This window comes from Carettochelys insculpta, chromosome 23 (genome assembly GCF_033958435.1).
Source record: "Carettochelys insculpta isolate YL-2023 chromosome 23, ASM3395843v1, whole genome shotgun sequence".
In the NCBI taxonomy this organism is placed as follows: domain Eukaryota; kingdom Metazoa; phylum Chordata; order Testudines; family Carettochelyidae; genus Carettochelys; species Carettochelys insculpta.
This window is the reverse complement of record NC_134159.1, coordinates 23,975,500-24,001,993: the sequence shown is the minus strand read 5'-3', so window position 1 is coordinate 24,001,993 and position 26,494 is coordinate 23,975,500. Positions and strand designations below refer to the sequence as shown.

At 42.3% G+C, this 26,494-nt stretch overlaps 1 protein-coding gene across 2 annotated transcripts in view; it reads right to left on the bottom strand.

The window, feature by feature from the left end:
* Positions 1-7,552: 7,552 nt before the first annotated feature.
* The window catches only part of PARK7 (Parkinsonism associated deglycase), a 29,521-nt gene continuing 10,579 nt past the window's right edge, over positions 7,553-26,494 (bottom strand). Inside the window, exons 1-7 of one of the 2 annotated variants that reach the window (XM_075017985.1) lie at positions 21,920-22,245; positions 18,741-18,913; positions 17,364-17,465; positions 16,615-16,674; positions 15,172-15,241; positions 9,673-9,759; positions 7,553-8,062 (exon numbers count right to left, since the gene is read on the bottom strand). In XM_075017985.1, the coding sequence (XP_074874086.1) occupies positions 7,902-8,062; positions 9,673-9,759; positions 15,172-15,241; positions 16,615-16,674; positions 17,364-17,465; positions 18,741-18,830 (570 nt within the window). In that variant the 5' untranslated portion in view covers positions 18,831-18,913; positions 21,920-22,245 and the 3' untranslated portion in view covers positions 7,553-7,901. Of the gene's footprint in view, positions 8,063-9,672; positions 9,760-15,171; positions 15,242-16,614; positions 16,675-17,363; positions 17,466-18,740; positions 18,914-21,919; positions 22,246-26,494 lie in introns of those variants that run through there. The other variant, XM_075017986.1, reaches the window with a different exon arrangement.

The window sequence follows — 26,494 nt, the reverse complement described above, 5'->3', positions numbered from 1 at the left end:
CAACTTGGCGTGCATATGAGCAATGACTTGAAGATGAGTGCCTTGCAAACACAAGCTGCTTTTTTGTGTGTAGATGGACTGTCAAAATGCGAAAGGTGGCTTTCAAAAGTTCACCTTTCAAAATCATGCTACAGTGTAGATGTAACCTAGGTAATTAATCCACCACCCACCCAAAGGCCTCTGCATGCCTCTGCCACAAGAATGGCTCTCAGTGGGTGTGATCACCTGCACAGAAGCACTCCAACTTGACATTTACAGGCACAGGCCTCAGGTATGCCCTGAAACCAACCTCAAGTGCTGCGCTAATTACACAAGCAGCATTTAGTACTGGAATGTAAAGGGAAGGTCACAGTGGCTTTGTAGCTGTCATGGTTACAGTATGGTATTCTTAGGAACTGGTCCCTGCTGTGGAACTGCAAGTAATAGTTTGGCCATGGCCCTGACTGTCCCTCCCACCAGGGTTTAGCAGGTATTGGGCACGTGAGTAGTTTGGTTGCCAGAACAACTGCTCAGCCTGGATAAGCCATCTGAATGTGCAGCATGGGGGTGGGTCTTACATATAGCATTCTTGTGCATGAAGAGGCACCTAGCCCTACAAATTGGCAACACGCACAGTGAACAACTTGGCTTTGGGTGGTTTCCACCAGCCACCTGTCCCATTTTTATGAAATGGGACCACTGCATCCATTTCTTCATTGCTTACTTCAGATTACTTTGCCTCCTGAAACACATAGTGCTACATGTACTTTGTATTGCCTATCTGCTTGCAAAAATGGAGGAGGTGCCTGTTTTGCTGGCGTAAAACACACTTTACTTTTATGCATGCTGTTGCCATGGCTATGACAGTGTCATAAGGAATTAGACTACAGGTGGAACCTCTCTAATCTGGAACACTTGCAACTGACAACATCCATAATCCAGCATGATTTTAGTTAGCCAGACAACCACATAGCATGGGTGTGACCAAGTTTCCTGTGGTCCCATAAAGCTTGTTTAAAACCACCAGTCCTGGCTTACAGTGTTGTGTGCTGTTATGTCTTCTACGAACCCAGTAAGCAGTGGAATTTTTGGTAATGTGCTAGAAAATGTTGACCTCACATTGTCCAGCAAATTCTCTCAGCTGACACTAGTCAGGACCCAAGGGTGGCAGAAAAGTGAGGTTCAATTTGTACTGAAATCAAGCCTAAGGCAACTACCAGTGTAGGAAAACTAAAAGATGATGATACCCATATTCAGTGGGCAAGATCAGGTCACACACAATATTTTTTCAGACTGTCTGTGACAGATCAAAGTGAATTTGTTAATTTCAGAGCAACAGGCCTGTGTCGCATAGCAATGCCAGGAAGTCAGCATTTGTTTTAACTGTGCCATTGACATGGAGTAATACCCTTTTGCAACATAAGGACATGTCTGACTGTCACATTTTAAATTAACTTATGTATGGGTCAGTGACTTAGCCGTGACTTAGATGTGACCGCATGATTCTTGTACTATATTGTTTTTAATTTCTACTTTACAATAGGCCAGCCCTAGAAGTCTATTCCCACACTAGAGCAATGCAGATATGTATGACATGAATTTAACTTTTGTTCCTAAGCTATTTACATTGTCTCTTTCAAGTGATAGTGATGCTTTGGCAACAGGGTTCTTAAGCAAAAAAAACAAAAAACAAAAAAAACCCATACATGAACACATGAAAACTGCAAAACACCTTTTAGGAAACATTATATTAAAAGTATTAAATCTCATTAGTTTCTACGATGAGATAACTGGCTCTGTGGATAGGGGAAAATCAATGGATGTGATTCATCTTGACTTTAGCAAAGCTTTTGATATGGTCTCCCACAATATTCTTGTCAGCAAGTTAAAGGAATGTGGATTGGATAAATGGATGGCAAGATGGATAGAAAGCTGGCTAGAAGGTCGAGCCCAGCAGGTAGTGATCAACGGCTTCATGTCGGGATGGCGGTCGGTTTCTAGTAGAGTGCCCCGAGGTTCGGTTCTGGGTCCTGTTCTGTTCAACATATTTATCAATGACCTGGATGAGGGGTTGGATTGCACACTCAGCCAGTTTGCAGATGACACTAAGCTAGGGGGAGAGGTAGATACGCTGGAGGGTAGGGATAGGATCCAGAGTCACTTAGACAAATTGGAACACTGGGCTGCAAGAAAGCTGATGAGGCTCAATAAGGACAAGTGCGGAGACCTGCACCTGGGCCGGAAGAATCCCAAGCATTGTTACAGGCTGCGGTCCGACTGGCTCGGTAGTAGTTCTGCAGAAAAGGACCTGGGAGTTGTAGTGGATGAAAAGCTGGACATGAGTTAACAGTGTGCCGCTGTAGCCAAGAAAGCTAATGGCATATTAGGGTGCATCAAGAAGAACATTGCGAGTAGATCCTAAGAAGTGATTATTCCTCTTTATTCAGCTTTGGTGAGGCCACATCTGGAATACTGTGTCCAGTTCTGGGCCCCCAATTACAGGAAGGATGTGGATACACTGGAGAGGGTCCAGCAGAGGGTGACCAAAATAATTCAGGGGCTGGAGCATATGAGGTTGAGGGAATTGGGACTGTTTAGTCTGCAGAAGACTGAGGGGGGACTTGATAACAGCCTTCAACTTACTGAAGCGAGGTTGCAAAGAGGCTGGAGAGGGCTGTTCACAGTGGTCACGGATGGCAGAACACGGAACAACGGTCTCAAGTTGTGGCTGGGAAGGTCCAGGTTGAACATTAGGAATAACTTTTTCACTAGGAGGGTGCTGAAGCATTGGAATGGTCTACCCAGAGAAGTAGTGGAGTCTCCATCCCTGGAGGTGGTAAAGCCTCACCTCGACAAAGCCCTGGCTGGGCTGATCTGATGGGTTTGGTCCTGCCTAGGGCAGGGGGCTGGACTTGATGGCTTTTTTAGGTCTCTTCCAGGTCTATTATTCTATGATTCTATGAAGTATGACTTATTTGTTGTGCTTCCAGTTCATTCTCCAGCTACTCAAAAATGTTTCTGCTTGTGCCCATTTTTCAGTGGACCAGCAAATTAGATCAACACTATTGACTGGCATACAATGATATGGTTGTTAAACATGCCTGATACATAGGGGTCAGCAGAGAGCAGTCAAGGGCTCGCTACCCAGCAATCTGAGCATTCATGTGTCATATATTGGAAATAGAATCGTAGACTCATAGAACTCTAGGACTGGAAGGGACCTCAAGAGGCCATCGAGTCCATCCCCCTCCCCCAATGGCAGGACCAAGTACTGTCTAAACCATCCCTGATAGACATCTATCTAACATGTTCTTAAACATCTCCAGCAATGGAGATTCCACACCCTCTCTTGGCAATTTATTCCACTGTTTGACCACCCTGACAGTTAGGAACTTTTTCCTAATGTCCAACCTAAACCTCTCTTGCTGCAGTTTAAGTCCATTGGCTCTTGTTCTATCCTCAGAGGCCAAGACGAACAAGTTTTCTCCCTCCTCCTTATGACACCCTCTTAGATAACTGAAAACTGCTATCCATCTCTCCCCTCAGTCTTCTCTTTTCCAAACTAAACAAGCCCAATTCTTTCAGCCTTTCTTCATAGGTCACATTCTCTAGACCTTTAATCATTCTTGTTGCTCTTTTCTGAACCCTCTCTAATTTCTCCACATCTTTCTTGAACTGCAGTGCCCAGAACTGGACACAATACTCCAGCTGAGGCCTAACCAGTGCAAAGTAGAGTGGAAGAATGATTTCTTGTGTCTTGTTCACAACACAACTGCTAATGTATCCCAGAATCATGTTTGCTTCTTTTGCAACAGCATCACACTGTTGACTCATATTTAGCTTATGGTCCACTATAACCCCTAGATCCCTTTCTGCTGTAGTCATTCCTAGACAGTCTCTCCCCATTCTGTATGTGTGAAACTGATTGTTCCTTCCCAAGTGGAGCACTTTGCATTTGTCCTTATTAAACTTCATCCTGTTTACCTCAGACCATTTCTCCAATTTATCCAGATCATTTTGAATTATGACCCTATCCTCCAAAGCAGTTGCAACCCCCGCAGCTTGGTATCATCTGCAAACTTTTTTTTGTCTAGAATGCTGCGGTCAGGGAACCTAAGCACACTATGTGCAGTTCTAGTCCCTCTCCTGGTAGGGGGGGAAAAAAATGTCCCATTTTAAATGTCAGTCTGACTTTTCTGCCTTATTTAGTATTCCAGGTTGGCCAAGGCATCCAACATGTGGCCTGCAGGTTAGAATCCATCCCACTGAGTTGGCAGAGGCGCCATTTTTAAAAGGCAGCCAGATGGCACCAAGCTTAATGTGGCTTTTTAAGCCGCCACTTGTAGCTCCTGCTGCTGCTGCCCCTCCGCCTCCGGCTCCTGTACTGCACGGCAGGGGCAGCTCCCAGAGCCCTGCTGTGACATACATGGGGGAATCAACACAGGTTGGTGTGGAGAATGCAGGTTCCATCCTTCACAGGGGTTTCTCCCTGTACAGCCCCTGTAATGAGTAGTCCCAGCACACACTTGTTCACCCAGTCCCCAGCCACCATGGTGGCAGAGCAGCCCTGTTGAGGACATCAAGTTGCTGAGTGTGCTGCTGAACATCATTGTGCACGCAGGCTGCCTACTACAGCCAGGCCAACCTCACTGAGGACTTCTGTGGCTGGCTCACCAAGATGAGAATCGCCGTCAAGGTAGCAGAGCCTGGACAGACAGATGATAGATGGACTAGCTGAGCAGGAGGGGAAGTTGGAGGGTGTTGCGACAGACAAATGGACTAGATGGGCTGGAGGGGGCATAGGGAGTTGTTGGGACAGATGGCCAGACTGAGCTGGAGAGACAGTGGGGGGTCCAGACAGTCATATGGAAAAGGTAGGCTAGAGGGGTATGTGGGAAGATTGGGTTTAAGGCTGTGGTGGGGGAGAAGTTGGGGCTGACGTGTTTAAGCCTGGGGACAGGTGGTGGCGGCATTTTGGGGCTATTTTGCGTTCGGTCCCCAGAACATGTAAAAATTTGCTATATGACCCCTGATGAAAAAAGGTTGGATACCCTTGGGGGTTGGCTCTCACACAGGTATTTTTCCATTAAAAAAAAACTGGATTGGCTGCTAGCAGGAATTATGGTATAGGATTGTCAGCCCTGAAAGCTGTTTGCTGCCTGAAAATCTGAACACAGAACCAAACCTAACCCCTAAGGATGGCAGGTGTGGCCTGGCTTTCTCTGTCAGATAGCAGGAGCAAAAGATAAATATTAAAGGCAATTACAAGAAACTGAGTGGCATAAGCCACCATGGGAGAGGGACATTATTTGTGGTTACAAGTAGGAACAATTGTACGATGCCAAACCAAAGAACAAGCAGGCTGAGGCCAAGGGAGCACAACTGTGCTCTATGAATACACTGTAGGTAAAGCCCAGGGAGGATGAAGACCTGTTTAGCTTAAGTAACAGGCTATGTCTACACTAGACAAAAACTTCGAAATAGACATGCCATACATATTCAGCACCTCATTAGCATATGGGCAGCTGCGGCACTTCGAAATTGACACGGCTTGCTGCCACGCAGCTCCTCCAGACTGGGTTCCTTTTTGAAAGGACCCCCCCTATTTCGAAGTCCCCTTATTCTCATCTGCTCATAGGAATAAGGGCACTTCGAAGTAGGGGGGGTCCTTTCAAAAAGGAGCCCCGTCTGGACAAGCTGCGCCAATTTCGAAGTGCCACGGCCACCCGCATGCTAATGAAGCGATGAATATGCATTTCAGCACTTCATTTGCATTGCCATTTTGAAGTTTTTGACGAGTGTAGACACGGCCACAGAGAGGTAGCTGTGTTAGTCTGTACTCCAACAAAACAAAGTAGCAGAAATGTCGCATTTTAAAGACTAACAAAATGAGTTATTTGGTGATGAGCTTTCATGGGACAGACCCACTTCTTCAGGTGTTTAGCTAAAGGATAACATTGACTTGAGGACAAAAAAACATCAGCCTGAAAACTACCAGCTGGTGTCTACCCATCCAAGGAGCATACCTTGTGGGGGAAGAAGACTCATTCGATCACTTTTAAAACAAGAAGCCATCTGGCACCTTATAGACTAGCAGATATTTTGGAGCATAAGCTTTTGTGGGCAAAGACCCGCTTCGCCAGATGCATGAGTCAAACACTTTTATGTGGGCTGAACAAAGACTGAGTGTAAGTGTATGCTGGGCTTGTTTGGGACAGCTCTGGAGTTTACATCTTACATTGCCAAACTCACACATCAGGCCTTCAGCTGGCCCCTCCTGGAGTTCAGGGAGGGAATACCCCCATGGTATTCTGAGAAGTGGTTTTTTTTGAAAAACTTGTAAGAGCAGGGCCAGTCACAACTGGCAATGAGGGTGGGGTGTGGGGAGATGGAGTTTGGGCAGGGTACACGGGTGGCACCAAGCATTTCCCTTCTCACGTTTTAACTGGCTGCTTCTTGCTCATATGCTCAGGGTTCAACTTATCTGGCACCTGTAAGGGTTCCTCCCCAAGTCAGTTTGACAGTGACTATGAGGCTTTTCACTTTCCTCCGCAGCATGTACATGTGGGTCACTTTGCAGGTGTTTGTGTTCACATCCCTCAATTTATTTCCCTGACATTAGTACACCTCAGTTCCACCTCTTCCTGTGGCACATAGTCCAGGCTCCTGTGGGCTGTAAGCTGTGGTCTCAAGTTGGTTAGGTTAGTGTGTGGGAGTGAGGTGTGATTTGCAGGCAGACTACATGCTGTAAGCAAGATCAAAGCACCATTAAGCTCTCAGCATTCCCTAGCAGGATGCTAGCTCAACTCTCCCACCGCTCCCCCAATCCCCAACAGCTCACATGGTACATGTCAGTTAAGCAGCCAGCACACCAAACACTACAAACTTATCCCCTGGGTCACATAATCACACTTCACTCACCCAGAGAACACACTTGCAAAACTCCTGTTAGCCGCACCCATTCACTGATCTACAAAACTCCTCTCCCCCTACAGGTTCGCACCAGTCTGGGTACTGCCAAACTAAGATACCAGCAAGCATTGAACTGGGACTAAAATGGTAGCAGACTTCTGACAAACTGGACAAGCCCTCCAACAGTGTTTAAAGGTCTGACACTGGGCCCTCAAATCCCCTTCTTTTTAGTTCTTTATTAGTAACTGTTACTATAAATGCAGCATTATGGGGAAAAAAGTTATTGTAGACCAATTCAATATTGAAAATGAAGTCTCAGGCCAATGCAAACAGCATCCCAAATAACAGTATTACTTGTGAAAGGACTCTAGGCTACCATGAAAGTTAAATACTTCTGATTTTTGGTGAGCACCTGCTGTCTTTTACACATTTTTTTAAAAAAGAAAATTGTAGTTGGCAGAGTTTGCATTAACTAGGACTTTCTTATTTACTCAATATATTGTTAAAATAAGGTTTTTTTTGTGCACCTGCTGCAAATGTGGCTAATTCAATCTGGCATTTAAACTGTTATGGAAATTAAGATCTCAACATTACTAAAACTGGTAAAAAGATTTTCTGGCAGTCTGACAAATGAAACTGCAAGAAGCAAAACAAGCAGCAATCCACTTTTAAAACAGAGATCATTTTATTTTAGCAAGCAAATAACTTTCAGAATCACATGAACAAGACCTATTAGAAGGATAAACACTGTTTACATTCACAGGTTTTTCTAGTGCAGAAATTTCATTAGCTAACCAGATGTATTAGCTAAGTTTCTTTTAAGAACAAAAGCCAGTTCCTAATATAAGTGTGGACTGCTAGTCACATCAGCATGGGTCTACAGAGTTCACCTCCCAATTAGATTTTATTCAGAACAAAGCTTTTTGGTTACTCTGTAAAAGGAAAACAAGAATCTTTTCATCTTCATTTGTGTTCTTCTCCCTCACCTTCCCTTCATCACCACGTCTGTACTAATCTTTCAATATAAGAGGAGCCTTCACTTGATCAGCCACCTCCTTTCCCATCAGTATTTCAACAATTGCCAGGCCAAACTCAAAGCTGGTGCCAGGACCACGGCTGGTGAGAAGGTTCCCATCCATTTCCACACAGCTTTCAGAGTACTTGTAGTGTTCTTAAAGAGGAAAGCAGACCACAGAAAGTGTTGAGTAGATGTAGATCATGCACAAATCCAATAGCAATTTGGCAAATTCTTCCCTGCCTGCTATGCAGCTCAGTAGTGCTAGCCCAAGCATGCCAATATTGAGAGTCGGTCCCCCAAAATCATGAGGTTCTTTTTTAAAAAAAATGTTTTGTATACTAACTTCTGGCTTTCAAATCTTTGCTTTATCATCACAAGCCCTAGGATTTTTTTTTTTTTAAATAAAAGTGGAGTCTCCTCTAACCACATGCCTGTAGCTAGGTGCTTTAAGAAAAGCTCACAATAAAAAAAGTCTCACAGTAAACTCCTCCTGTTCCCTAAGAGCTGTCAACACTTGCACTGCTGGTTAGGACAGTGCATGCATCATTAAGTAATGCCTTTTGCTTGCAAATCTATCAAATTCTCATGAAAACTTGGATGCATTACAATACACTTTTAGAAGAGGTTTTGGAAATTCATCATATTATACAGTGATTTCCATTTCTCGTTAATAATCAATGTTTCTGAAATCTGCAAGCCCTCAAAGATTCATTTTTCCAATTAACACCATCTGTGAAGGGAATGGCTTTGATACTACAAAACGAGGAGAGGAAAGAGCTGTGTATTTTGTATGTGGTCATTAGCCAGAGTAGTGCTACCATCTATGCAAAGTCCATATTGAATGCTGGCATAAGGCAGGGCATTTTTTCAGCAGAGGCCATTATTCTTAAGAGTGTATGAGGTTATTGGCCGTAACTCCAGGTGAAAATGTGCCACTAAGTCTCACTTTGGAAGTGAATCCCCTTGTTGGGAGAAGACAACAGTTAGTCCCAAATAGAAGACTATGAACTTATAGGGATCCCATTTTAGGAGGTGGAAGGGATGTGGCTCAAACTTGCACAGACTGTAATATATTGTTCTCATACAGGGCAATCAGAAGTATTTTATCAGTGGTGTATAGTGATGTACAGATTTGCAATTTGCAACACTAGTCAATGAAGAAAACAAAAGAAAAACCAAAACAAAAAGGACTTTGTCTCCCTAGGGAAGTCAAGTTTCTTCTCACCCTATCCCAACATATATACCAGTAACAAACCCATCAGCTCAGAGAAAGATTTAGGAGCCTCTTAATCCTCAGGGTATTTTTAGACATCATAGAATGCCTCCAAACTTGCTGTTATGAGATTTTTTTCAAGCTCCCTCTGGATGCTAGTGCAAGTGGGAATTGTATCATTTCCCCTTTTCAGCTAATATCTCCCAATTCATTCCATTTAGTGGTGAGAAATAGGCATAAATGACTCCCCAAATAACAGCACTTTATGACATCAGAAGATCATCCTTTGACAGATAATGGTTCTGGAAGGCAAGAAGGGTGCCACTTAGTTTAAAAAAAAAAAAAAAACAGGAATCAAACCTAAGAACTGGCAGACCTCAAGCAGGAGAGGAAAAGGCTCCTAGCACTGTTTTTCTGAGGTTCCACCCACACTTTCTTTCTGGACAATGTGAAGATCATGGGTCTGTTCTTCCATTTCCTCTACTGTATTCAGGGCAGATACATGCTACATTTAAACACATCCATTTGCCCTTTAGTTTTTAATACCTACCTCCAGTCATCATTTTATCTTTGGCCAAAGGGTGTGTTGTAACTTTCCTCCCAAAACCAATCCCATGTGCCAGCAGGGCAGTAGGACCTGCAAGTAACACAAAACAACCCTGTCAGTGTACACTGCACTGGAGACAAGTACTTTTCAACAAGCTTTCAAAGACGAACTCATAATATCCACGAGAGGCCTAGCACGGATGTACACATAGTCTATGCCAGTGTTTCTCAAGCCTTTTTTAAATAAAGCACCCCTTTAAAAATAAAAAGTATCCTCAGACTTCTCCCATAGGAGTATGCATACCACTGGTTGAGAAATAGAGGTCTTAAGGTAATCTGGAGGTCTTGAAAAAAGTGCTCATTCAACCATTCCAGATTACTGTACCCTTTTAAGGAGTAAGATTTGTTTTCCATATCACCAAGTTACACCTCACTTACAAAAACATCACAGAAAACTAATACTGAAAATTTGCTGACTCTCCACCATCTTATCAAACAAATGAATTGGAATAGAAATATTGTACTTACATTTCAGTGTAAGGCATTTGAAGCAACAGAAACAAGTCATTGTCTGAATGAACTTCTAGACTGTACTGACTTTACTAGTGTTTTTTATGTGGCCTGTTGTAAAACGAGGCACGTATCTAGATGAGCTGATGTACCCCCTGGAAGACTTCGGTGTACCCCAGTTGAGAAACACTGTTCTAGGCTCATGAGAAGTAAATAAAATGTTCCCGAGAGATAGAAGTACACGGTGTCTCACATTTCCTTTAAACAAAAATCAATTAGAACACGCATCAAAAGCCAGAAGGAGTCTGGTGGCACTGTAAAAACTAATGAATATATTAGGGTGCTAGGGCACAAGCTTTCACGTGATATAACCAACCTCCTCAGATGCTGAAGAAGAAAAATAGAAAACTTAGGGATACAGAGATAGGAGTGTGACATGAGTGTTAATAAAAATATCACACTGGATGTGGCTCATCTCCAACAGATATAACAAGACGGAGAACCTGAATGGGAAATCATAGAATCATAGAAGAGTAGGACTGGAAGGGACCTCGAGAGGCCATCGAGTCCAGTCCCCTGCCCTCATGGCAGGACCAAGCACTTTCTAGACCATCCCTGAAAGCCATCTATCTAACCTCTTCTTAAATATCTCCAGTGATAGAGATTCTACCACCTCCCTTGGCAATTCGTTCCAGTGTTTGACCTATTGTTATGTGAGCAACACAACAGATGTTTGTTTAGTCCCTGGTTCCTGTGTCAAATTTGCACCTAAATTCCAGCTCAGAAGTTTGTTGTAGTCTGTTTTTGAAAAATTTGTGTCTGAGAATGGCAACTTGCAAATCAGAAACTATGTCCAAAAAGATTAAGTACTCTTCCATTGGTTTTTGTATGTGACCATTCTTAATGTCCGATTCGCATCCACTTTATTCTTCTGCACAGAGGCTGTCTGGGTTGTTCAAAGTACATGGCATAGGGGCATTGTTAGCACATGATGGCATATATCATATTAGTAGATGAATAAGCTTTTGATGGTATGTACATCTACCCTAGTGACAGCACCACAGAGCCTAACCACATGAGCTATACCATCAAAGACTTACTCACATGAAGATTAATGTCAGAGAGGTAGCCACATTAGTCTGTATCTCTCTCTCCCTGCCCGTTAAAAAAAAAGATAAGTAATCTTTGCATTTCACTCCCATCTTCCAAAACAAGTCATGCACACTAGTTAGGTACAGTGTTATCAAGGCAAAAATATGGCTTTCAAAGACAGTTGCAAAAAGAATTATGAAGATTTTGGGAGGAGGAACCTCACACAGTTGAGTGTCATCTGTGTGCCAAGCATCCAAGGAAGAGTATCTTAGCCAGATCACGGGCTACCAGCTGCAGCTTTTTTATTTGTAAAAACAGCTTTTATAGGAGTTAACACTTCTCATTTGAGCTGAATTGAGGAAGGAGTGAGGCAGAAAGTTAGATAACAAGTGATCTGGAAAAAACCATTAAGGGAATTCCAGAAAATAAGATTTGCCTAATTTACCAGTTTCTGTTTATTGTTTAAGTTTGACTCATTCTTTCCTGTAACTGGCCCATGAAACAACTTGTGTTAGTCAACAAGCTGTATGCCTTGCAAATAGCTATTATTAAAATCAATGACTCTTTTCAAGAGAACTTCCATGATTATGAACAGGGTCTTTTACTGAACTGTTGAAAGCTCATATGGCTTGTCTGTAGCAAAACTTCTGTCCCTCAAATAGGAAGAATTTCAGAATTCTGCAGGTAGGTGCCTTGGCTAAGCCAACAGAGAAATTAGTGAAAGCAAAGTACAATTTGGTACTTCCACAGCACTCTAAAGAACAGAGAAAACTGAGTGATTGGGCAGCAAAATGGCAAATTAAATTTAATGTGGGTAAGTGTAAGGTAATGCACATTGGGAAAAATAACCCTAATTATACATATAATATGATGGGGGCAAATTTAGCTACAATAGACCAGGAAAGGGATCTTGGAATTATAGCGGTTAGTTCTCTGAAAACATCCACACAGTGTGTATCATCAGTCAGTAAAGCAAACAGGATGTCAGGAATAATTAAAAAAGGGATAGAAAATAAGACAAAGAATATCTTATTTCCCCTATATAAAACTATGGTACGTCCACATCTTGAGTACTATGTGCAGATGTGGTCTCCTCACCTCAAAAAAGATATATTGGCATTAGAAAAGGTTCAGAAAAGGGCAACTAAAATGATTAAGGGTTTGGAACGGGTCCCATATGAGGAGAGGCTAGAGAGACTAGGACTTTTCAGTCTAGAAAACAAGAGACTGAGGGGCGATATGATAGGATAGAGGTATATAAAATCATGAATGGTGTGGAGAAAGTGAATACAGAAAAGTTATTTACTTGTTCCTATAATATAAGAACTAGAGGACACCAAATGAAATAATGGATAGCAGGTTCAAAACTAATAAAAAAGTTTTTCTTCACACAGCACACAGTCAACCTGTGAAACTCCTTACCAGAGGACACTGTGAAGGCCAGGACTCTAACAGAGTTTAAAAAAGAGCTTGATAAATATTTGGAGGTTAGGTCCATAGATGGCTACTAGCAAGGGGTAAGGTATGGTGCCCAGCCTTTTGTCGAAGGCGGGAGATGGATGGCAGGAGACAAATCGCTTGAACCATTGTCTTCGGTTCACCTCCTGTGGGGCACCAGGCATTGGCTACTGTCGGCAGACAGGATACTGGGCTACATGGACCTTTGGTCTGACCCAGTATGGCCATTCTTATGTCCTTATGAGCTTTAATCAGAAACCAAAGTGAAAGAGTAACAGAGAGGTAGCCACGTTAGTTTGTATCCTAACAGAACAAACAGGCAGTTATATAGCTCTTTAAAGACTAATAAAATAATTTACTAGCTGATGAGATTGCTCCAATCCTACTGACAGAGACCAAAAACTTCAAGATCTCTACCAGGCATTCGTAAAACTTAATTAGCAACCAGGAGAAGTGGAAAAAAAAAAAAAGATTGACAGGGCCCGACACATACCCAGAAACCAACAACTTCAAGATAGGCCCAAAAAGGTCAAACAGAACAAACCCCTGCAGCACATCAACAACCTACAACCACTATTGGAACATGATGCTACGCTCCAACAGGCTCTGTAGGAGAGGCCTGTTCTCTCCTACAGACAACTTCCTAACCTCAGGAAAATTCTCACTGGCACCACAGGCCATACCACAGTGATACTACTCCCGGAACTTTTTCTTGCAACAAATCCCACTGCCAACTTTGTTCTCATATTTATTCTGAAGACACTGGACCTAACCACATCAGTTACAAGATCAGGGGCTCATATTCTCATACCTCAAACAATGTTATATATGCCATCACATGCCAGCAATACCCCTCAGCTATGTATAATAGCCAGACTGGAAAAAAATGACTTCAAGAAAGAGTGAACAGACACAAAGCAGACATTAGGAAACTGACTCCACAAACTGATTAGTGAGCATTTCAATGGAGTGGGCCCTACTGTTAAAGGCCTGAGAATATGTATTTTATAACAGAGACTTTTACAGCAGATTTCCCAGGGAAACATCTGAGCTGCAATTTATGCGCAAATTTGATACCTTGACACTTGGCCTTAATAGAGATAGCAATTAACTTGAAGCATTACAAAGACAGCTTCCCCATCTTTGATATTAGTAGTGGTCTCAGGCAGGAAACTTAAGATAGGTCTACACTAAAGATATCTTTCGAAAGAAGCCCTTCCAGAAGATATCTTCCAAAAGAACTTCTTTTGAAAGAGTACGCACATACACAAAAAAGTGGATCAAAATGGTTGTCTGCTCTTTTGAAAGAGTGTTTCCACACAGTCTCTCCTCTTTCTAAGGAACAGGCCAGTGATTTATTTCTAAAATCAGGTGCCACCAGGACTGCTTTTTCAAAAGAAGGGCCCTGTAGATTGTCTACACGTTTTCTTTTGAAAGAAGGTGCTCTTCCTGAAATGGGAGCGAATGCGGCGCTCCTTTCAAAAGCGCTCTTTTGATTTACTTTCAAAAGAATGCTTTTTGTGTATAGATGCTCCGTGGGATCTTTTGAAAGAGCCCCCTTCTGTCCTATGTACCTGATGGCAGTTTTTATTTCTACATTATAAAACAGTGAGACCAATTCACTTTCAGCAACATTTTCAGTAAAGCACTATCTCCAGATCTGAAGAAGTGGATCTGCCCCACAAAAGCTCATCACCCAAGAAACTATTTTGTCAGTCTTTAAAGTGCTACGTGCCTTTTTAGCCCACCACCCCAAAGTGAAAGAGGCATTCCAAAAGCAAACAAACATGTCAATGGGCAAAGGACGCCAATTATGAAAGGCTGCTTACAAAGACCATTTCAGCTAGAGCCCAGCTAGGAGAGCGGACACTTGCTTATACTGTAATGCATATTTCATACACTTAACACTTTATAAAGCAATGAATAAAGACATCTCTCCACACAGTATGTCTAAGCAGCCACCCTAGGTCAGAATAATTTTTATCATCACTGTCATCTGGATGAGGAATGGGGAACCTGTAATCTTACATTTACAATTTTTCCTCCAAAATGAAAAGGGCAGCAGAGGACGAAACGTGTCTTTTACGTCCGAGACATTTATACTGACTACGTACTGCCAGCACATAGCTCCTGGCAGAGAAACTGCTAGCATAAGCACGTATTTTATGAACGCTCTAGCATTCTGCACTTCACTTTTTAATTTACAGCAGCTAACCCCCTCACCTGTAACTTTGAAAGAAGGAGGCATCAGGAGTGATGGCAAAAGTTTCACACTGTTTTATAGAACCTCTCAGATTACCACTCTTCTCTCATTCATTTGAGCTTTACACGTTACATTTTACTCTTGCTACTGAGCTATAGGGTTTGCTAAAGGAGGCAGCTACTTAGACATTTCTTTAAAGCAGCCTAGTAGATTATAAAAGACGACATTTCATTATTTCACCTGCACAAATAGCAGCAATCAGGCCTTTTCTGCTCTCCTGATCCAACAAAACATCTTTCACGGCAGGAGACTGCACAAATAAATAGTTTTACATTTAGCAATTTTTTAGCACTCCCTCCCCCAAATCACGCTGCACTGTCGATAATAAATACAAAATAAAGAATTATGCAGAGAAAGTAAATCAGACATTTTTGTTTTAGCGTAATAAGACCAGGAAATAGTTAAAAGGTGGAAAATTCAAAACCAGTAAAGGCAAGGCTTTTTTCCTGATGGAACACAGCAGAACAGCATCCCACCACCCTTTTCCCCAGCAACATTTTAAAAGGTGTGGCTGCTGTCATCACTTCTGGCTCCCTGCCTGCAGAGGAAAGAGCAGGATTCAATTTAATTGATTTAACAGCCAACCAGACCATTAAACCAATTAAACTGACTTGTGCTCTTTAGCGCGCAGGTCAGGGAGCTGCTCCTGCAGCTATACGTACAGGGAGCTGCCCAGCTGGCAAAGCAGAGGGAGCATGTAGATAGAGCTCCTTTTGAAGTGTGAGTCTTGGGTTTGGGGGTGGAGGGGTGGCACAGTTGGGGAGGGTTAAGCCTGGTGGTGGGTTGGGGCCATGGGAGGAGGGTGGGAGTTTGAGTTGAGCTGGGGCCCTGAGGCTGCACAGGGGGTTAAGCTGAGGGAAGAGGGCCGGAGGGTGGGGGAGAGGACTGAGCCAGGGCTGTGTAGCCATCAGGGGGCTTGAGCCGGGACTATGTGGCCATGCAGGAGGTTGAGCTGGGATGGCAGGTTGAGTGGGGGTGAGGCAGTAGGGCAGGGCAGTTTGGTGCTTGAGTTCTGTTACCTTTCAGTGTAGAAGAAAAAAGCAGCGAATAAAGGAAATACATTTTCACACACAACTGAACTTTTGTCACAGCAAGTAGCTGAAGCCAAGAGCCAAATAAGATTTCAAGAAGAAACTGGATAGTAAGAATATCCAGAACGCAAGGAACATTTTGGAAGTTATATTAAACTTCATGCTTCAGGTCTTAAACCAGTTAAGCTATTTGCTGGGGTAAATACTGCATATCTGCCTAAGGAAGGGTTTTTATAACTTCCACTAAAACAACTGCTTATGTACACTGCTAGACAGGATCCCAGACTAGATGAACCTTATGTTGGATCCAATCACCACAATTCTTAAGTTCTTGTGGCATCAAAATATTTTATATCCTGTTCTATAGTAATTGGCAAATGCATGTTACATCTCCATACTACAAAGTACTTTCCCATTTTTTGTACTGGATAACTATGGTTACAGCTGCAGTTGCACAGCTGATAGTGTTTTGCTGGGCTGTTTTGTTTTTTAAATGTTGGATTGAATTTTCTGCAGTAGCAGACAAATACAAGCACCATTTGTAAAGACACATGGGCAGATCTTGAATTATCTATAGATTTTATGATTTTACCTCTGACAAATTTTGAGCTCCTAGGTTACCACCTGGCAGGACCACAACATCATAAGGCCCCTAAACAAACAAGCAAACAAACAAATGCTTACTTAGCAGAATTCTACAGAACAGGAACATGCAAGTTCATTGAGGAGTCTCTCTCTCTAGGACTGTTCAAACAGAGGAATTCCCACATTTCTGCTTCTGAAAAGGCTCTTTACTCAAGAGGAAGTCTGACAAATGCTCACAATATCTCACTTACTGGAGTTACTAGAAAAACACTGTTTCCTTTTCCACGTACCAGGCCAAGAACTGCTGGAGAAACTCACTTTGGGACAAACTTTGCTTACACAGTAAGTTTCTGTGGATGGGGGAATCTAGTGCTCTGAAGTGTGACTGTCAGCTCTGTAACGGGCTGACAGGTGCTATCCTACAAAGCTCCCTAAGCAGCCCTAGTACTGCACTTCCTTCCTGAACAGAAATGTTCTGTTATGTCAAGTTATGCTATTTTGTCAGAGTCTGGGTAAATCCGAGCTTCAAAAAGACATGTTAAACATGTTACAATGTCAAATACCTCCATGTAAACATTGTGCAAAACTAAGATACTGTTGCAGGACAACACTAAAAAGAAAATTAAAATGGTACATCTGTGTTTGTACAACAATACTGTAATCAGTCAAATTACACATTACTAATAACCTTACAAGTCCACTGTGAACCTATAAAGAAGGTTCCATAGAGCATTATGCTAAGTCAGTATGACAAACCTCTCTTCTGGCATCTTCTAGACTGGCATCAGGACAAATGAAGACATCTCGGCTACACTGCACTGGTTCTTTTCCTGTTAAACCTGCAACAGTCACCTTTATCTGGCAGAAAAACAGAACCATTACAATAGGAAAAAAAATGCACTGCTTTCAGGGAGCGCAGATGAATATTTCAAAGTAGTATGCCGAGATATAATTTATTCAAAAGATTATTTAAACCAAGTAATAGTAGAAACTTTAAAGAATCAGACTGAAACAAATGTTTCCCATCTCAAAAATGAAATGAGAGGTACGAGCAGTAAGATTAGGTATTTGAATCTGGAAGGTAAAGCAGATGTATCATGTAATCTAGCATTGCACAAATGTGTAGACTAAAGCAGTTTCAGATTAAGTGGGCCTGCTAAAATGACCCAGTATCCTTTTGGCACCAGACTCCTTACTCTCATACCACAGATATGCACAGCACTCTAGAGGTATGAAAATAAGGAAAGGTCTGTGTCCCAAGAGCAACAGCACAAAGAAGTGAACAAATTAATGGGATGAAAGGGGAAGGAGCATTTTATTTTGACTGATGTCCAGAAATTTGGAGTTCTTCTCATTTAAATTCTCACTTGGCTGTTTTTATATTTTAGTCTTATGACTCTTGCACCTTTATTGCGAGACCTGCAGGTGCACAAGGGCTAAATAGGGAGCACTCTAGAGGTGGTAAGTGACAGACTGCTAGCCAACCACATAGCTTCTTCGAGAGCCGATCTGCTTGAGATGGTTGAGATTGTCAGCCAGCTGTGTACAAAGGAGTCCACTTTGTCCAAAGGGGGGTGGGGTGGGGGGAGAAAACTCTCTCCATTAACACAGAAGTTACACATATTTTGAGTGGGTAATAAACATTGAAATACCTGCCTTAGTCATGATGGGGTTCACAACTAAGATGAATTTACATTGTTTGGAATATACATTTCAATATGGCTAAATGTATACATCTAGGAACAAAGAACACAGGGCATATGTACACAATGGGGGACTCCAGCCTGGGAAACAGTGACTGAAAAAGATTTGGGGGCTGTGCTAATAATCCCACCCAATGCAATGCTGTGGTCAAAGGGCTAATGCAATCTTCATGTGCATAAATGGGACTCGAGACTGAGTAGAGAGATTATTTTACCATCACATTTGGAACCGGTGTGACCCTTGTTAGAATACCGTATCCAGTTCTGGTGCCCACAATTCAAGAATGATCTTGGTACACTGGAGAGGGTTCTGAGTAGACCCACAATAATCTTTAAAGGATTAGAAATCCTGCCTTACAGTGATAAGCAGAACGAGCTATTTTTGGTTTAACGACTGGTCACAAACATTTCTAATGGTTTGAATACTCACTCCAGCCCTTCTCATTACATCAGTGGGAATAACTGTTTCCATCTCCTCTGCTCCTTTAGCCAGAATAACTAAGGCTCTTTTTGAGACCATACTTTAACAGTTTTAGGGTGTACTTCTGATTTTTAGTGGGCCCCACTGCTACAATGAAGCTTCCAGAGTCTGATACAAACAATCTGATGCAGACAAAAAAAAAAAAAAAAAAAGAGAGAGATTGTTAAGAGGGTGAATCTCTTACACGTTACATGGTGGTGATTGAGTTTTGTAAGAAGCCATATGCCTGGTGCCTTATTCAAATAATCTTGCATAATAGCAATGTGTACCACAGAATAATACTGTTTTGCATTTCTGTACCATATTTAATCAAAACAGTTCATACAGTTAATAAAGTTTCACAACAAATCTGTGAATTATACAACTTCACTCAGAGAAATGAATGCTCAGAAGGGTTAAACACTGTGCCCAGAGAGATATAATGCATTAGTCCAGAGCTAGGCAAAGTAGTCTTAATTAAGAATGCTGAACATGAAAATATACATCTTGTAAAGTGAACATTAGATTTATTTTAGATTTTCAGAGTGCACACCCACACAGATGGGGAGATAGACTGCTGAGTCACACCTGTTTAAAATCATAACTCCTGGTTAGATAGGTTTAACTCAGCTGTAAAACCATAGTTGGCATTTAGTTTCTGGATAGCATGCTACAGGAGTTTCCTGTGATTTGTAATGATTCTACTCATGTCTTCATATGTTTGATTACTGTATTTTCTGGTATTTCCCAGTCTCTGTAGGGAGGGAAGTAGAGAAACTACCCTGAAGCAACTGACCAGAACGGTTTTTTTTTTCCTTTTTAAAATTAAACTCATAAATCAATATTTAAGAATAAATGGAAAGATTTTCAAGAGAATCTAAATGAAGAATATTAATGTAACTCATCTTATTACTATGGCCTATAACTACTGTGTATATAACATAAGTTATATATATTAAATTACTGTTTATGTGAAATCTTTTGTTAACAACTTTCTCATGTCCCAAAAGCTACTTCTAAGATGGTAACATTTATGACCATTGGGAACAGAGGCATTTTACAACTCACCCACTCTGTTTAGTAGGGACTGTTTTCCAAGTAAGAGGGGGTTTCCACCCCCCAAAAAATACACATAGTCTGAACATTCTTTATAAGAAAAAGTGTTACAGTCACCAAGACAAGTTTGTATGTTCAGGAGTGGGATCTGTTAATCCTTTCTTCTGAAAGAGCTGCAATTAGTGACTAACATGCCATTTTCTGAATACATTTACCAGAGATATGGACAAAGAACAGCCTCTTCCTCTACTTTGCCATGAACTTAACTACCATTATCTGTTTGCACAGGAGCCTATAAAAACCCCTCAATTTTTAAAAATGCATATGGCACATTTCTCCTATGGAATTCACTATTGCAAGAAACCATTGAGCCCAACAGTTCAGTTTAATTTTTTTTGGATTAGTTTATATGCATAAAGAATTATCAGTTACGTTATACATAATAAAAGGGCTATAAGCCTCCCTGTTACAGTGCACAAACCACCCAACCACACTAAGAAAAAAAACTTTCCCTATAACCAGATTTAGGAAACAGCTGTCCACTGCACCTTCCTCTGAAGTATGCGGTAACCAGCCACTGTACTCCAGTAAATGGACCTCTCATCTAATTTAGTACAGTAACTCCTAATTTGTTGTGGAGTTTTATTTTCCATCAGTTAAATACCAAATCCACCAGCCAATTAAACTAACTCATATAGCCACTGTAAGAACTTCCAGGCTCTTTGTGACTACAGGAGTACTAAAATAAGAGCTGAAACTTGAATCTGAAAAGCTCACTTTCACAAGAAATTGGCTAATATACCGGTTGAAGAGTCATCAGGCATGATATTTTATACATATACACATACTGACAACAAATATAAAAGTTGTACACATTTTATATCCCTCTTCTCTGCTCTTTCTAAATTGTTATCTTCAGCGATTATAAAATCTTTGGCAAAGGCTCTGTATCCTCCTCCGTGGGCCTTAAGGTACTGTGGCTAAAACACTGCGAGCGCTACACAGATTAAAAATATTATGGTTCCTAGAGCTTACAGAGCCAAGTTACTCTGAACAAGTCCTTGAGTTAGCAGAATGGCTATGAAAGTATCAGAGGGGTAGCCATGTTAGTCTGGATCTGTAACAGCAAAAAAGGGTCCTGTGGCACCTTATAGACTAACAGAAAAGTTTTGAGCATGAGCTTTTGTGAGCACAGACTCACTGATGAAGCATCTGATGAAGTGAGTCTTTGCTCACAAAAGCTCATGCTCAAAACTTTTCTGTTAGTCTATAAGGTGCCACAGGACCCTTCATTGCTGGCTATGAAAGGTGGCAAATAAGTCTCCTTATTAGACAGCTCTCTCATAGCGCCAGTTTTGTGCAGCCTTCTCCTATTATTCCGGGGTAACCAGTGAATTAAGATTATCTTCCCTACATGGATAAATGCACATTTCTGAGACCAATGACTGTTGACAAATGCAAATACAAAGAGGCAGGCTCTGGAAAGCTGGAGAAAAGATGGTATCCTTTTAAGGCATAGACCTAAATACAAATAAGAAAAAAATATTATACATAAACCAGAAAATAAATACGTTTTAGGGGCTTATCAACTCAGCCAAGCCAGACTGAATACCCGTAACCCCATAGTTATTTTTAAACGTAGGGGCTAAGGTATTTGAATGCCCTAGACTGTTTTCCAGAGTTTATCCACACAAACCCGAAACACAGGCAGGCGACTAGCAGAGAAGTACACCGCAGAGCGATGGAGCCCACCGGGCCTGGAAGGCCAGACGCGAAAGCCTTCTGCAGCCAACCAAGGCGCGCGGAGCAAAGGCCGGAGGGCCCCTTCCCGCCCCGAGCAGGGCACAGGAGGCGCGGACTGCTGTCTACACGCAGCCCACGCCCGCAATCGGAGCTCGAGGCCCAGCTCAGTCGCGGCTGGGCTGCGCTGCGCAGCGGGATTTGCGGGTGCAGGGCTCCCACGAGCGCGTCCCCGGGACGGCCGCCAGACGCGCTCTAGGAGCAGCGGCTCAGCCCAGTCAGCGCGGCGACAGCGTCACGGGCCCGAGGAGAAAAACCCCAGGCCAAGCTCCAGTCCCCGAGGCGTCTCTTACCTCTGGAGCGGACGGACACCAGGACCTGCCGCTGGCTCCTGGAGGGGCTTCTCAGGGGCCGCAGGAAGCTGCTTGCCGCCCGTGGCTCCCGAGCGCCCTGCTTCCTGTCTGTCCCGCTCTGGCCTGGGCCTCAGGCGGTCGGCGCTTTGCCCTCAAGCAGCACAAGAGGCATACGTAACTCCTGCTCCCTCCAGGGTGAATGGGGAGCCCTGACGCGCAGGCGCTCTGTTAACCCATTTCTTGCCAAACACCGCCCTGAGGAGAGTCAGCGGCTAGGAAACCCGACTGTTAAGCGCTAAACACTGCCGAAGCACCGCGACTTCCGCGACGCGGCATCGACAGGAGTGACTGAAGAAAATGAGGCGATTACGTCCACAGCTGAAATTGGCTGCGAAGGGGAGAGGGAACAAATTAAGGCAAATTACGCACACAAAGAATGCAAACGAAGAAGCAGTCCGGAAGCACTTTAAAGACTGACAAAATAATTTATTAGGTGATGAGCTTTCATGGGGCAGACGCACTTCTTCAGACCACAGCCATACCAGAGCAGACTCCGTACTTAAGGTGCAGAGCACCAAAACAGTAATCAAGGTGGACAAATCAGAAAAAAAAAAATATCAAGGTGAGCAAATCAGAGCGTAGATGGGCAGAAGGGGTGGGGGAGTCAAGAATTAGATTAAGCCAAGTACGCAAACGAGCCTCTATGGTGACTCAGAAAATTCCCAGCCCAGTTCAAAGCACATGTTAATGTCAAATTTGCATATAAAAGAGAGTTCAGCATCCTCTCTTTCAAGAGTGTTGTGAAAATTCTTCTTCAGTAACACCCAAACTCTTAAAGTCATTAACAGGTTTGTAGATCAGGAGTGTTTTTGTCTGTTTTGTGCCCATTAACTCTTTGTCTAAGGGAGTTTGAAGTCTGTCCAATATACAAAGCATCTAGGCATTCAAATAAATATTCAGATCAGGCATCATTGTTCGCACATGATGGCATATATGATGTTAGTTGAGGAACATGAGCATGTGCCTGTGATTCTGTGAGTAACCTGGTTAGGTCCAGTGATGGTATCGCCAGAAAAGATATGATTTGCTCACCTTGATAATTTTTTTTTTGTCTACATATCAGAAAAGATATGTAGCCAAAGCTGGCATTGGGCTTTGTTGCAAGGAAAAGTTCCAGGACTGGTGTGCCTGCGGTATAGACTGTGGCTGTTGGTGAGAATCCTCATAAGGTTGGGAGGTTGTCTGTGGGAGAGAACAGGCATGTCACCCAGGGCCTTCTGGAGTGTGGCATCCTGATTAAGAATAGGTTGTAGGTCTTTAATAATTTGTTGCAGTGGTCTGAGTTGGGGGCTGTAGGTGATGACCAGGGGTGTTCCATTCTTAGCTTTTTTGGGCCTATCTTGGAGTAGCTGGTCTCTGGGTATTCGTCTGGCTCTGTCTTTTACATTCAAATTCAGCACATTAACATGTGGTTTGAACCGGGATGGGAATTTTCTGAGTCACTGTAGGTGCTCATCTGCATATTTCGCTTAATCTAATTGACTTCCCCCCTCCACTCTCTGATTTGCTCACCTTGATCATTTTTTTTCTGATTTGTCCACCTTGATTACTGTTTTTGGTTCTCTGTGCTTTAAATATTGAGTTTGTTCTGGTATTGCTATGGTCTGAAGAAGTGGGTCTGTCCCACGAAAGCTCACCTAATAAATTATTTTGTTAGTCTTTAAAGTGCCACTTGACTGCTTTTTTGTTTTGATAGTATATAGACTAGCACAGCTTCCTCTCTGTTACTAAAGAATGAAAATGTTTCAAGGCAGAAGGGATTTTACTGATGCTGACATCAGTCCAAATAATGTCAGAATTCAGAAATACCCTTTCCCTACTTAGATAATTTAATTTAATAAAATGTAGAGGTGCCTACAAACAGACATCTCTCAGCACAGCACAATAAAATAACTGCAAAGAATAAAGAACAAAGTATTAACTATGACGCTATGTATATGTAGACAAATTAGGGGAAACATGAAATAACAATTTTTTTTGTCTTTGTATCATATGAGCAGATTTATCCAGTGGTAGTTTTTAGCACCACTGGAATGTTTCCAGTAAACAGTGACAAAAGTTGAGGTAAGAAGAATTTGAAAGGTCAATTTGAATGATCAGAACAGCTCAAGCACTACTTTTGGTTGTGGGATTTTTTTGTTTGTTTGTTTAAAATGGGTGAGGGTTTTATGGGTATGTAGAGCCAGGAGCAGACAAGAAGAAAATAATATTAAATATCTCTAGTATTCTCCAAGAAATGCATATACTGTAAATTCAGTCCTATGTTGCTAGTCAGGCCAAGAGCAATACCCTGTGTGAGTCCCATGTAAGTCTTTAAAAATGGCTAAAATGTGTACCAGTCTTGTTCTGTCCCTTTACACAGGGATGAATTCCACTGTTCTGTGTAAGTGTGACAAACATTTAGTGCAAAATATTAGTAGATGTGGACATCCTGATGCACGTCATTATCCATTACCTGAGAAATAAATCAATTTGACATACACAAAATATATTTGTCAGGAATAAATCAATTTGTTATGGTACCAACACTTATTGAGGAAACACAAATTGTCTGGCATGTCATTGGATTATATGGAAGTGTAGCAGACCAAAAGCAGTAGGCTGTAGGAGCCTGATCCTATTGGGATCTGAGTAAGTGCACCCATAGTTAAAAGAAGTCCCTTCAGTGGGGGATGGAAGGGGTAGGAGAGAGATTCACTGGGCTCTAGATTCCCAATAATTAGAGGGGGCAGCTGAAAGAAAACAGGAACAGGTATGGAGGATGAAGGGGTAAAACGAGAGAAAGAGAGGGACGCTTATCAGAGAGGTAGCTGTGTTAGTCTGTAGATTCGAGAACAAGAAGTCTTGTGGCACCTTATACACTAACAGATATTTTGGAGCATAAGCTTTCATGGGCAAAGACCTGCTTCATCAGATGCATGAGTGGGAGTGGTGGTTTCAGAGGGGTGTTTAAAGAGTGGGGTCCCAGGAAGAGGGAGGTCCAGAGCTGACAAGGTCTATTCAGCAAGGTGGAAATGGCCTAGTATCAAAAGAGGAAAAAACAAGTCAGATCAGACAGAGGGATGTGAGCCTTTGTCAGACTCTTATGGGGAGCTATTAGCACCCAAAGCAGAGAAACTGCCTTTGTAACCTGCAAGCCACTCCCAGGGACACTGTGCAGTATCCCAGACAGTGCCCACTGGCCTCGAAAGGTGTTGAGGGAGCCAGGGGACTGGGATTTACCTAGTGTTGCTTATGTTTTTAACTCAATTAGGTTTTGGGGAAAATAAAAGGAAAATCTACATGTTTATTTAAATTATTGTATTTTTCAAAAATATGTAACTTTTATTTCAGTTTTCTATAAAAAAGGGATTGTTAAAATTTGTTCTCTTTTTAGTAAATTTTTAAATGGGTACTCTATCAAGCATACTTCCTTATAAGCTCTTGTTATGTTTTAACAAAAGAGGGGTATAATCAACTTTGTTTCCAAAAACATTTTCTTCTAGTTTCAACCTTAAGCACTGATTTAGCTGTGCAGTATTCCAAATTTCTCCACTTCATCCCTTTTCTGGAAGGTTTATTGTGGAGCAATCCTATTCCAGGTTCATCCTATTCTACTGAAGGCTAACCTGGATTCTGTCTCTTTCAACATTTGCTGTTATGTGAGTGCTGAGGACGGTAATTGATCTGGTGATGCGGTCTCTTTTCTTTTTGGTTTTACAAGAAGAAATCCCATTCCAGGCACATCCCATTTTCCTGTCACAACCAAACCCTTACATTACCGTATTTTAAATTACGGTAAGAGAAAGCTGTATACTGCATTTGGTGGTCCTAGCTCTGACCTTTTAGGAGGCATTTTTAGTGAAATAGACATACTCTTAAGCAAAACTTTTATTTGTAAATAATCCAAGCATGACACCAAATGTACAGAAACCCTATTTCTCAACCTTTGAACTGTATACATTTTAACAGTAGCTTCAATAAAAATTGCAAAAACTGTTTATTGCCACTGAGCAATAACAACATCATTAAATACAATCACTTCAGCTGTTGTGCCAATGAGTGTGACTATGTAATGCGGTTCCCAGATCTGGCTCAAGCCAGTGAATCCTCAAATCTCAGAAGTAGCGCTAGAGTAGAGGTGAGCAATAATTTTTGATGGGGTGCCACTCCAAGATTTTGGTAAGTAGTCAAGGGCTGAACTTTTCTATAGAGCAGATGTGGCATCTAGGACAAAGATTGGGTGCAGAAGGGAGCTCAGAGTAGAGGACTGGGGTGCAAGATAGGGTGTGAGGTCTGAGAGGGAATTTGGGTGAAGGAGGGGGTTGTGATCTGGAGCAGAGGGATGGGAAGCAGGGTCTGGGAAGAGGTATAGGTGCAAGAGAGGATTCTGGACTGTCGGGGGAGTTGTGACCTGAAAAACGGGGGTGGGGGTGTGCAGAGAGTTCGGGTGGTAACCTGGGGTAGGGAGTTGGGGGAAGCGAGAGGGCTGGGGTGTCAGAGGTGGGCTCTGACCTGGAAGCACTTACCTAGGCA